The sequence below is a fragment of the Anabas testudineus genome, chromosome 9 (assembly GCF_900324465.2).
Source record: "Anabas testudineus chromosome 9, fAnaTes1.2, whole genome shotgun sequence".
In the NCBI taxonomy this organism is placed as follows: Eukaryota; Metazoa; Chordata; class Actinopteri; order Anabantiformes; family Anabantidae; genus Anabas; species Anabas testudineus.
Window position 1 is genome coordinate 21,426,989 of NC_046618.1, and position 13,206 is coordinate 21,440,194.

The 13,206-nt window shown below is 32.5% G+C and overlaps 1 protein-coding gene and 2 non-coding genes across 3 annotated transcripts; 1 reads left to right on the forward strand and 2 right to left on the reverse strand.

The window, feature by feature from the left end:
• Nucleotides 1–462: 462 nt before the first annotated feature.
• On the reverse strand, nucleotides 463–11,477 carry LOC113150936 (cilia- and flagella-associated protein 157-like). The gene is made up of 9 exons (XM_026343694.1): nucleotides 11,283–11,477; nucleotides 5,261–5,532; nucleotides 4,819–4,972; nucleotides 4,307–4,574; nucleotides 3,802–3,923; nucleotides 2,235–2,385; nucleotides 1,652–1,797; nucleotides 1,206–1,361; nucleotides 463–1,072 (listed from the first exon to the last, which is right to left on the reverse strand). Exons 1-9 carry the CDS (start codon nucleotides 11,432–11,434, stop codon nucleotides 976–978), a joined length of 1,518 nt encoding a protein of 505 aa, XP_026199479.1. The 5' UTR covers nucleotides 11,435–11,477; the 3' UTR covers nucleotides 463–975.
• Nucleotides 603–684, reverse strand: trnas-cga. The gene has a single exon. It is a non-coding gene; the product is annotated as a tRNA-Ser (tRNA).
• Nucleotides 2,421–2,492, forward strand: trnac-gca. Its single transcript has one exon. It is a non-coding gene; the product is annotated as a tRNA-Cys (tRNA).
• Nucleotides 11,478–13,206: the final 1,729 nt, after the last annotated feature.

Here is a 13,206-nt window from a genome sequence, read left to right on the forward strand (position 1 = left end):
CTGTAGCTGAGCACAGTTTTGAGGTACTTGTACTTTACTAAAGCATCTCTGTTTTCTGCTACTTTATAATTCTGCAACACTACACAATTATAAAACTACACTAATAATTACTAATAATGTTTTAATAGTTCTCTGCACCTGCTGAACAGAAGAATGTCAAATTAACTAAATGTTTCCAAACCTAAACAATACATCAAGACAAAAAACATTTATAGCACAAGCACTGTAGGAAAAACACTGTTTGAAGCGTCAGTTAAATCAGATTAATGTTAAAAAAACATCAATAATTTCAACTTTGCAGTTTTAAAATGGAAGGTTTATATTTGTATTAATAGATCAACAGTGTAAATCAGTGTTTTACATTTACATTACATTAACAAACACTTTTATCCAAAGCAGCTTTAACACATGTTGCTACATGATCCTGAAGAAGTCATTTATATTATTACATCGTTTGTTTTATTTAATTTGTATAAAATAAAAAAAGTAAAAAAAAAAAAACCTTTCTGGGATTAGTGTTTGGACAGATGTAGATGACAATACTACTGTGAGGGTCACAAGGAAGTGAGACCACAAACCCCAGGAAGACAACTACACCACATCGTCACGAACAGGATTCGAACCTGTGCGGGGAGACCCCATTGGATTTCGAGTCCAACGCCTTAACCTCTCGGCCACCGTGACGTGTTCTGTCAGTTCAAGTTGTGGCCAGAAGCGACGGAGCAGATTCACTGTTTTCCACAGGAGCAAATATTTAAGTAGGAGACAGTTGATTTATGTGTGGAGACAGGAAATCGTGATTTCTGAACCAAACACTAAAAGCTAAGAAATCAAATCTAAATCAGAAATCTAAACCTCAAGCAAAGAAATGTGAGACCTTTGATTTGTATAGTTAAAGATAAATATGAATTTTGTGCCGTGAAACACATTTTCTCTAATATTAAAAAGATTTTTAGCGTTTTAAATAAGTTACTGTTATTTTAGTTTGGTGACTGAGTGTTTGGGGGTCACAGAGGCAGCAGCTGAATCACTGAAGTATATGGAGCTGGCTGTTTTGTTACTGGATGGTTTCCTGAGAGAAAGAGCAGAAGAAATATACAGAATATAAAAATGTGAAAAGTATTTGTAAGCAGAGTCTCTGCATTTTGATTATTTTCGAACCAAGTGTTGATTAAAACGAGAATAATTAAGTAGAGTAAAGAAACCTGTGCAGAGGTGTTCCCGGGCTCCAGGACCCTGCTACCGTCTTGGAGAGCATGTCTTTGTGCCTCCGTGCCGGAGGGGGTACAAGACCAAGATCACCTGGCCTGTAGCGGGCCAACTGGAACTGGAAACTCGAAGCTGGGTCCAGATTCACTGTTCTGTAAAAGCACAAGGCCGAGCTGGTGACAGATACAATGATCCAGTTCTGATGAACTTTTTCCGTTTTACTAAAGTTAAGTTGAGAACTATGAAGATCAGTCTTTTAGGTAATATTCAGCCTAAACAATTACAAAAATAAATACTTTAATAAACTTAAATCCTTTTTTTCTTAACATCTGTAATTACTCCTCTCTGCCTCTGTGGGGCAGTGCAGTCACACTGCAGCTCATAGAGCCACTTGCAGTCTTTCCCAAGAGCGAAGACGATGTCGTGAGAGTGAGTTTAATACCTGGCTGCTGCAGGGTCGGAGCTCTGCTGGTCATTCAGCTGCTCGTCCTCAATGGTGGAGCTGGTGGCTGCATTCAAGACCACCAGCAGCTTCTGCATCAGTTTCCTCCACTGGGCGACAGACTCCTGCTCAGTAGGCGCCTCCTGCTGGAAACAGAATCAGCATCTTAAAGTTCAAGTCATGAAAACAGTTCTAGGAGGCAGATAATGTCTGTTAATCTGTTGTAGATTTTTTATTTTTTTATTTTATTGAATGGTTTGGTTGGATTTGATCACCTTCTAGCTGTACTCAGGCTTTAGACTAATTTAAGAAGGTAAAGATAAAAGTTAACATTTTTTTAATCTGTAAATAAAGATGAGTATTACCTCCAGTGTTGCTTTAACATAGTCTTATCTTACATCAACCTCCCTGTTTAACTCAGCAGTAGAACAACAAAAATAAGTTTAAATTAGCCAAAATGATTGTCCAATGATGCATCAAAATTGGTCCAGTGGGCTGAAAACTGAAGATCTTGTTGTGAACATGTTCGTGTGTCCTGATCTTCCTGAAGGAGGATGTTAGTGGTTAAGAACTGTTGTTTTACCATCAGGGCTTGTCTGAGGGTGGCAGCTGCTTCCTGCATGGTCCTCTTCATCCTGCTCCTCTTCCTCCTCTCCTCCTTTAGCTCAGCCTCCAGCTGATGCACCTCAGCTCTGCTTTTCCTGTGCTGTTCTGAGACTGAGGCTCGCTCCTGTCTGAAAACACAACAGTGACAGGCCACTCTGTCAGTGGGGGTATAGCTCAGTGGTAGAGCATTTGACTGCAGATCAAGAGGTCTCTGGTTCAAGTCCGGATGCCCCCTGAACTTATAGCAGTTCTTCACATGTTTGACTTAATCGTTACTACTCTCGACTGTGTATCTGATTTCAGTTTCTAAAACAAATACTGCCAAGTTTATACCTTTTGTTCTTGTGTTGTCTTGTGCTGCAGTTTACTAATTATTATTTTTATCATTCAGAGAAAATGAGAGTTGGTTTTTATCATATAAAACATTATTTACTTTTGAGTGTGAAATTTACATTTACATTTACATTTCAATCAGACAGGTACACAAAATAACCATGATAAACAGTCTTGCACATGTCAAATATGTTGCTGTTATTACTCACAGCAGATCAGCTTATATCAACTCTACAAGTTGTAGAAAGTTGCAGTGGTCTGAATGGTAAGATCCACCATGATTCATATGAGATGCTTTTTTAGTGTCACAGGTGTAAGAATATATTTTAATTTGCAATAATGAAAAGAAGGTAAAAGTAACAGTTTAACCGATCAACTCGCCTCATTAGTTGAACTGTTCTGGTGATGAAGTCATTTTTGAGTTGATTATAAAAGGCCGCAGCCTAAAGCAGCCAATGAACAATATGGCTGACTGCAGTTATTTTCAATGAGGGGTTGTGGAGTAGAAGAATGGTTTGTGACTAGCTTAAAGACAGGTAAGTGCTGAACAGGTAGAGCGAGCTCAACGTCAGGTGTATGGAGTGTTCATTGGTTGTGTCTGTTAAGGTGAGGAGGACTGTCTTAGTACCAAATTGAAAATGGCCAACAGTAGTTTCTTGCTCACGTGTGGTAGCAGAAGAGTCTTCGCTGCTTTGTTTGATGTATAAAGATGGAGTTTATTTTTTCTTGTTTATTTGAAATATTTGGTCGTTTGGGGAACCATGCTGGCTAGCATGACAGGATGCTAACATGCAGGCTAGCTTGTTGTGTGGCCTAGCTACTTGATGGTTTGACAGACTATCGGGATGGGTTAGCATATAGCATGGAGGGTTGTGTTGAGTGTACAGGTGCCGCTAAAGAGAGAGGGTGTCCACACGCTGTTGTGGACCCAGCTCAGCAGATGCATCATGTATCATAGAACCACAGACTTGCACATAATGTATCACAAAGCCATGTGTTACTAAAGCTAGCATTTGATTGAGGGGGTTGGTATGTGGTGGCTAGTGATAAGTCAGACAGTATTATACAGTAACGTAACATCAGCTGCAGAGTAGCTGCTCTTTGTGTACAGTAGAAAGCAGTTCAGTAAAGTCAAGGTTAATGCTGGAAACGTCACCCAGGATTCATGCATAAATCAGTATAATAAACTATAGAAAAGAGTACACATTGACCTGAGTGCCTCCATCTCAGCCAGGGTGCCTTTGTGTTCAGTCTGAAGCTGCTTAAGTTCCTGCCTGTTGTCTTTCTGCTCTGCCTGCAGCTGCTGACACTTCTCTGTCAACTGCTCCACCACCTAAGGGAGAAAAGAAGTTGTTTCTAACATTAAAAACCAAGTACAGGAAACTTAAAACTCATGTTAAGTTCATGTGGTGGTGGGAAGGACAAATGAAATTTAATCGTACCTGCCTTTGTCTTTGATAATATGAAACACACAAACAGGTATCTCTTATTTCAAAGATGATATGTTTTGGAGAAGATTATATAAAACTGAAACAGGGGACATGATATGGAATAAATTGGTTGTGTCAAACTGCACATATACACTCAGCCATATTTGCTAACCTGTAATTTATTAAACTATGTGTCAAAGTTAGCTGGTCCACAGAAAATGTTGTATTAGGATGTTATGAGTTAAAACACTCAGTAAATGGGACTAAAAAGTAATTTTCCACTTCCCTTCTTGCGGACGCAGCTCTGGCGGGACAGCTCGCTGAGCATTTTCTCAAGGATGTCCACATCCAAGCTGAGTTTGCTCTTACGTTCCTGGAGGCCCGAGTTCTCCTTCATCAGGACCTGTGCCTGGTCTGACAACTGACACAACTGAACCTTCAACTCTGTGTTCTCCTTCATGGCCATCCTAGTCGTCTCAGGAAGATTCTGCTCCACCAGATGCTGCACCTCTTTTGCCATGGCAGCCACGTGACTCTCCATCTCCTTCTCCAACCTTTTGTCAGGGAAAAGAATCAAAGAGGGAGACAGAAATTAATCTAAAAGTTATTTTTATTAATTGTCTGGGCCCACAGACATGGGTGAAGAACTTAGGTATGCTGAACAATGTATATTAAAAATTTTTCACTTAAATTCCAACGTCTGCCACAACTTCATTGATATATCTACACCTGCTGTATGTCTTTCCATAGCTTTAAAATTATCACGCTATAATTATATTGTCAATAGCCCAGACTTGCCTCTTCTTTTCGAGCAGTGCTTTCATCTCTAGGTTGTGGATGTCAGTTTTGTGCTCGTCCTTCTGACTGGCCAGTTGCTTTTCCAGAGAGTCCATGTTGGACATGAGCTGTTCTTTCTGCTTCTGAAACTCCTCCAGACTAGCCAGCTTTGCTCCTGTGAGAAGAATAGAGTTAAAGTATGTTATGTTACGTTTTGATTACCTACAGTGCTACATGTAGTACATGTTTGTACATTAATACATAGTGTACATAGTGTTATAATATGCTGTTCTAGTGACAAAGATTTTTCAGATGGTTTTCTGTACCTGTGGAGTTTTATAAAAAACACATTTCCATTTAAAATATCATAATTTTACAGTGTTAAATAGTTTTTTTAGGAATTCAAATATCTGTTATAGGTTGAAAACAAGTGTTCAACATGCTATAGTAGGTTCTGTTTTACCAAGCGCAGTCTTCTCCTCAGTAAGTTCCTCTATTCGGCCTTGAAGCTCTTTCCTCAGCTGGTTTTGCTGCAGCTGCATGGCATCTCGCTCCTTATCAGCAGCCTGCCGCTGATTCTCCAGACGATCTGTAAGTGCATCCACCTCATCCTCCTTCTCCAACAAGGAGCGTTTGAGAAACTCAACAATGTCCTTCTTCTCTTTCTCCAGTGTGCTGTACTGGGTTTTTAAATCTTTCTTCTGTCTCTCAAGTTCATCACTTCTCAGCTGATATCTGGACGAGAACAAGGGAAAAGAGACGTACAGTAAGGACAATGTAATGATTCTTGCAAGAGATACTGTATTTTAGATGGCCTTGACTGGACATCTTTACTACTATAACTATGATTACTGTACACTGTATTATATTATAGTAATTTGTTTGGAATTAGAACTACAGTATATTCATTTGGCAAGTGTGTTTGTACTGAGTAAACTATAGTAAATGTATTCAACCTCAGTAGAAAGACAAGAAAAAGCTTCATGTCTTCAAAAATGCAAGTGCTGTTTTGGAGGTTAGGATTTTTGGGCAGAGAACTTGTAACTTTGAGATCAGACCTGTGCTAAACTTCAGTGTAGAACTAAAACACACCACAAAGACCAAACCCCTGACTCTGTAACAACTAAAAGCCCTGCACTGAAAATGTTATTGAAGCATCTAAGTAAATGTACTTAAAACTGACCTTGTGGAAGCTGTTAGCCAACCTATATATGTATTGTATTCTTAGGTTATTAATACCGGTTTTTATGCATTTTTATATATAATAATGTTGTAAGTGAGGCTGCATATAATAATTATTTTACGTAGGAATTTATCTGCAGATTATTTTTGCAAATGCACATTTACCAAGAGTCCAAAGTGGCATCTATAAATTTCTCATCAAGAAATGGTTATAATTGAAATAATTACAGGGGAAAAGCTTGATATTATCATAATCATATGTTTAGAAACTGTCTTATGAAACACTACTTAAACAAGTATTAAAACACTTGTAAAGTTACAGATCTTTAAAGTCCAGTTAGCTATTTAATGACAAAATATAGTTGTTAAATGGTTCCCTTTAAATTGTACTAAGGTATCAGTAAAGTAGGCTGAACTAAATTCAGGAAAGTTGTTGGATGAACATTAAATAGCAGGTGAACATCTCAATCTGGTTAACATAAACAAACAACTTGATTGTGTTTATAAACCTCCAAAGAAACTAAATTTAAAGTGTTAAACTTGCTAACAGACATAACTAGCTAACACAGAAACAACATAGCTAAAATGCTAACTTACTTAAAACACATGACATAACTAATCTAACTATCCTATAACTAATCTAACTATACTATAACTAATCTAACTATACTATAACTAATCTAACTATCCTATAACTAATCTAACTATACTATAACTAATCTAACTATCGTATAACTAATATAACTATACTATAACTAATCTATCTATACTATAACTAATCTAACTATACTATAACTAATCTAACTATACTATAACTAATCTAACTATCCTATAACTAATCTAACTATCCTATAACTAATCTAACTATCTTATAACTAATCTAACTATCCTATAACTAATCTAACTATCCTATAACTAATCTATCTATCCTATAACTAATCTAACTATCCTATAACTAATCTAACTATCCTATAACTAATCTAACTATCCTATAACTAATCTAACTATCCTATAACTAATCTAACTATCGTATAACTAATCTAACTATCGTATAACTAATCTAACTATCCTATAACTAATCTAACTATCCTATAACTAATCTAACTATCCTATAACTAATCTAACTATCCTATAACTAATCTAACTATCCTATAACTAATCTAACTATACTATAACTAATCTAACTATCCTATAACTAATCTAACTATCCTATAACTAATCTAACTATACTATAACTAATCTAACTATCCTATAACTAATCTAACTATCCTATAACTAATCTAACTATACTATAACTAATCTAACTATACTATAACTAATCTAACTATCCTATAACTAATCTAACTATCCTATAACTAATCTAACTATACTATAACTAATCTAACTGTCCTATAACTAATCTAACTCTCCTATAACTAATCTAACTATCCTATAACTAATCTAACTATACTATAACTAATCTAACTGTCCTATAACTAATCTAACTATCCTATAACTAATCTAACTATCCTATAACTAATCTAACTATACTATAACTAATCTAACTATCCTATAACTAATCTAACTATACTATAACTAATCTAACTATACTATAACTAATCTAACTATACTATAACTAATCTAACTATCCTATAACTAATCTAACTATACTATAACTAATCTAACTATCCTATAACTAATCTAACTGTCCTATAACTAATCTAACTATCCTATAACTAATCTAACTATACTATAACTAATCTAACTATACTATAACTAATCTAACTATCCTATAACTAATCTAACTGTCCTATAACTAATCTAACTATCCTATAACTAATCTAACTATACTATAACTAATCTAACTATCCTATAACTAATCTAACTATACTATAACTAATCTAACTATACTATAACTAATCTAACTATCCTATAACTAATCTAACTATACTATAACTAATCTAACGATCCTATAACTAATCTAACTATACTATAACTAATCTAACTATCCTATAACTAATCTAACTATCGTATAACTAATCTAATTATCGTATAACTAATCTAACTATCGTATAACTAATCTAACTATCCTATAACTAATCTAACTATACTATAACTAATCTAACTATCCTATAACTAATCTAACTATACTATAACTAATCTAATTATCGTATAACTAATCTAACTATCGTATAACTAATCTAATACTATAACTAATCTAACTATACTATAACTAATCTAACTATCCTATAACAATCTAACTATACTATAACTAATCTAATTATCCTATAACTAATCTAACTATCCTATAACTAATCTAACTATACTATAACTAATCTAACTATCCTATAACTAATCTAACTATCCTATAACTAATCTAATTATCCTATAACTAATCTAACTATACTATAACTAATCTAATTATACTATAACTAATCTAACTATCCTATAACTAATCTAACTATCCTATAACTAATCTAACTATCCTATAACTAATCTAACTATCCTATAACTAATCTAACTATCCTATAACTAATCTAATTATCCTATAACTAATCTAACTATACTATAACTAATCTAATTATACTATAACTAATCTAACGATCCTATAACTAATCTAACTATCCTATAACTAATCTAACTATCCTATAACTAATCTATACTATAACTAATCTAATTATCGTATAACTAATCTAACTATACTATAACTAATCTAACTATACTATAACTAATCTAACTATCCTATAACTAATCTAACTATACTATAACTAATCTAACTATCCTATAACTAATCTAACTATCCTATAACTAATCTAACTATCCTATAACTAATCTAACTATACTATAACTAATCTAACTATCCTATAACTAATCTAACTATCCTATAACTAATCTAACTATCCTATAACTAATCTAACTATACTATAACTAATCTAACTATCCTATAACTAATCTAACTATACTATAACTAATCTAACTATACTATAACTAATCTAACTATCCTATAACTAATCTAACTATACTATAACTAATCTAACTATCCTATAACTAATCTAACTATACTATAACTAATCTAACTATCCTATAACTAATCTAACTATCGTATAACTAATCTAATTATCGTATAACTAATCTAACTATCGTATAACTAATCTAACTATCGTATAACTAATCTAACTATACTATAACTAATCTAACTATCCTATAACTAATCTAACTATACTATAACTAATCTAATTATCGTATAACTAATCTAACTATCGTATAACTAATCTAACTATACTATAACTAATCTAACTATACTATAACTAATCTAACTATCCTATAACTAATCTAACTATACTATAACTAATCTAACTATCCTATAACTAATCTAACTATCCTATAACTAATCTAACTATCCTATAACTAATCTAACTATACTATAACTAATCTAACTATCCTATAACTAATCTAACTATACTATAACTAATCTAACTATCCTATAACTAATCTAACTATACTATAACTAATCTAACTATACTATAACTAATCTAACTATCCTATAACTAATCTAACTATCCTATAACTAATCTAACTATCCTATAACTAATCTAATTATCCTATAACTAATCTAACTATCCTATAACTAATCTAATTATCCTATAACTAATCTAACTTACATAACTAATCTAACTATACTATAACTAATCTAACTATCCTATAACTAATCTAACTATCCTATAACTAATCTAACTATCCTATAACTAATCTATCCTATAACTAATCTAACTATACTATAACTAATCTAATTATCCTATAACTAATCTAACTATACTATAACTAATCTAACTATCCTATAACTAATCTAACTATCCTATAACTAATCTAACTATCCTATAACTAATCTAACTATCCTATAACTAATCTAACTATACTATACTAATCTAACTATCCTATAACTAATCTAACTATCTATATAAACTAATCTAACTATACTATAACTAATCTAATGATCCTATACTAATCTAACTATACTATAACTAATCTAACTATACTATAACTAATCTAACTATCCTATAACTAATCTAACTATACTATAACTAATCTAACTATACTATAACTAATCTAACTATCCTATAACTAATCTAACTATACTATAACTAATCTAACTATCCTATAACTAATCTAACTATCCTATAACTAATCTAACTATACTATAACTAATCTAACTATACTATAACTAATCTAACTATCCTATAACTAATCTAACTATACTATAACTAATCTAACTATCCTATAACTAATCTAACTATACTATAACTAATCTATCCTATAACTAATCTATCTATACTATAACTAATCTAACTATCCTATAACTAATCTAACTATACTATAACTAATCTAACTATCCTATAACTAATCTAACTATACTATAACTAATCTATCCTATAACTAATCTATCCTATAACTAATCTATCCTATAACTAATCTATCCTATAACTAATCTAACTATACTATAACTAATCTAACTATCCTATAACTAATCTAATTATCCTATAACTAATCTAATTATACTATAACTAATCTAATTATCCTATAACTAATCTAACTATCTATAACTAATCTATACTAAAACTAATCTAAATATCCTATAACTAATCTAACTATACTATAACTAATCTAACTATCCTATAACTAATCTAACTATACTATAACTAATCTATTTATCCTATAACTAATCTAACTATCCTATAACTAATCTAACTATCCTATAACTAATCTAACTATCCTATAACTAATCTAACTATCCTATAACTAATCTAACTATACTATAACTAATCTAATTATCCTATAACTAATCTAACTATCCTATAACTAATCTATCCTATAACTAATCTATCTATCCTATAACTAATCTAACTATCCTATAACTAATCTAACTATCCTATAACTAATCTATCCTATAACTAATCTATCTATCCTATAACTAATAACTATCCTATAACTAATCTAACTAGCCTATAACTAATCTAACTATAACGATCTAATCCTATAACTAATACTATCCTATAACTATCTAACTATCCTATAACTAATCTAACTATAACTAAGTCTAACTATCCTATAACTAATCTAATACTATAACTAATCTAACTTATAAACTAATCTAACTATCCTATAACTAATCTAACTATCCTATAACTAATCTAACTATACTATAACTAATCTAACTATACTATAACTAATCTAACTATCCTATAACTAATCTAACTATCCTATAACTAATCTAACTATCCTATAACTAATCTAACTGTCCTATAACTCACTTAACGTTACGTTACCTCTCCAGCTGCTCGTTCAAATATCGGATTTGAGTCAGGTATAATCCCTTTTCCTTGTCGTCAGAGCCGGTGTTATCTGCAGTAGTGTCCCTTTTCGCAGTTTTCTTGTCTTCCTCTTGTTTATCGCCCTTTTTATTCTTCTTTTTGGGCATTTTTACAGAAAGTTTACTAAAGTTTACGCTGCGAGAAACTGGTTTCGGTGTTGCTAGGCAATGCTGCCTTCAGGGGCTCCTCGAAAATCGTACTTCTGTGTCTTAAACGTTGAAATGCCAGGAGGAAAAAATGTGATAAATCATGTTGTTATCGGGATTTTAACAGATATAGATATGTGTTTTAAATTTGTGGAGTTTATTATAATGGTTGATCGGCGTTTTGACCGTGTTTTCAGTGACATTTATTCTTTGGTTAATTCAATTTACGAAGTCGGACTATTGTAAATCTATCATGACATTTGGCCTGACTGAGAGGTAAATAAATAAAAATAATGTTTTAAGGAAATAATAAAATGCAAATAAGAAGATGTTAGATATTAACATATGGGTTTGTGTTTTGAAAGTGCACAAGAAACTGTAAGATAATGATTGTCTGCTCATTTATTGTCAAAATAGGCAACACAACCATCTCCTGACACACAGTGGTGGGAAGGAACACAGCAGCTCAAGTAGTATCATTAAATATTTGAGGTATTTGTACAACTCAGTACTTTGTACTAGACTAGTTATTTGTTCACTTTTCCAGCTACGATTCTAAAACGGCTAATAATGTGGATGACATTATCATCTAAACTAGTTAAGTTAAATTAAGGTACATTGAAGTCTATCTTATCTAACTGTATAAACAGTTAATCTGGGATATGATAATATTACATAATGAGTAGTTTATATTAGTTTATAGTGCTTTTTTAGTTACTTGTAATGTGGTATTTTTATGCTATAATTTACTTGAGTGAATGAAGTTCACTTTTGTAAATTATAATAAATAAATAGTTATTCTACCTCACTGTGATAATGTACTACAAACTAAAGTTTGTCATTTTTATCATGTCATAGTTCCCATTACACAACGATTCATCCGAGTGACCTTGACCTTTTCCCTCCCTCAGATGATTCCCAGTTCTGTTTAAATGCAAGCATGGTTTCCTTGCAGAAACAATCCAAAATATGTTTTAGGTGTTCATATTTACCTTTAATGTCTTTACATGTCAGCTCTTCATCTTTTCAGAGGAACACTGACTTTGTATGCTTCACTCTACTGCCTGTTAGTGACTTGGAAAGGAGTCAGACTAATAGAAATATTAAATGTGTTACTTTATTACTGTATTATAACTATTATTAGCTTCCACTATAGAGGCAGTTAAACTCAGTGTTATAACCCTGCAGTTACTCTACAGCACCAGGACCTGAGCCAATGAAGTGTAGCAGTTATTTATCTGGACAGGGTGATTTGGAGCTGTGTAAACGCCTGCTTTTTAATTGCTAACGTTTCATCCCTCCCTTCTATTTGGCTGCAAGGATTTTAATTGGGTGCCGGTGTGTCTCATCTCACTTCACTCCCTGACTATAAATCCACTCAGCTGACTGTCCGACCACTGTGAAGGTTAATTCAGTGGCAGCTCAATCAAGCCCAGTAAATTAAGAAGAGAGTATCAAAACACTCCATAGCTTATCAGCCGTCAGGAAAAAAAGAGCTACAGTAAATATATTAGTAGGACACTCAGATATTACAGAAACTACAAAGTCAGGGAGCATATCACAGTGATACTAGACACAATACTAGCTCCTGTAGGGAGGTCCAGTGGTATTTAATGAGGACACTAAATGTCAAGCATCAAGAGTTGTTCAGTAGCACTTTATTCCAACAAATTACATTAAGGAATATTTATTTATCACAGAAAATCTAGTTATGCAAACATTTTTGGGAGTTG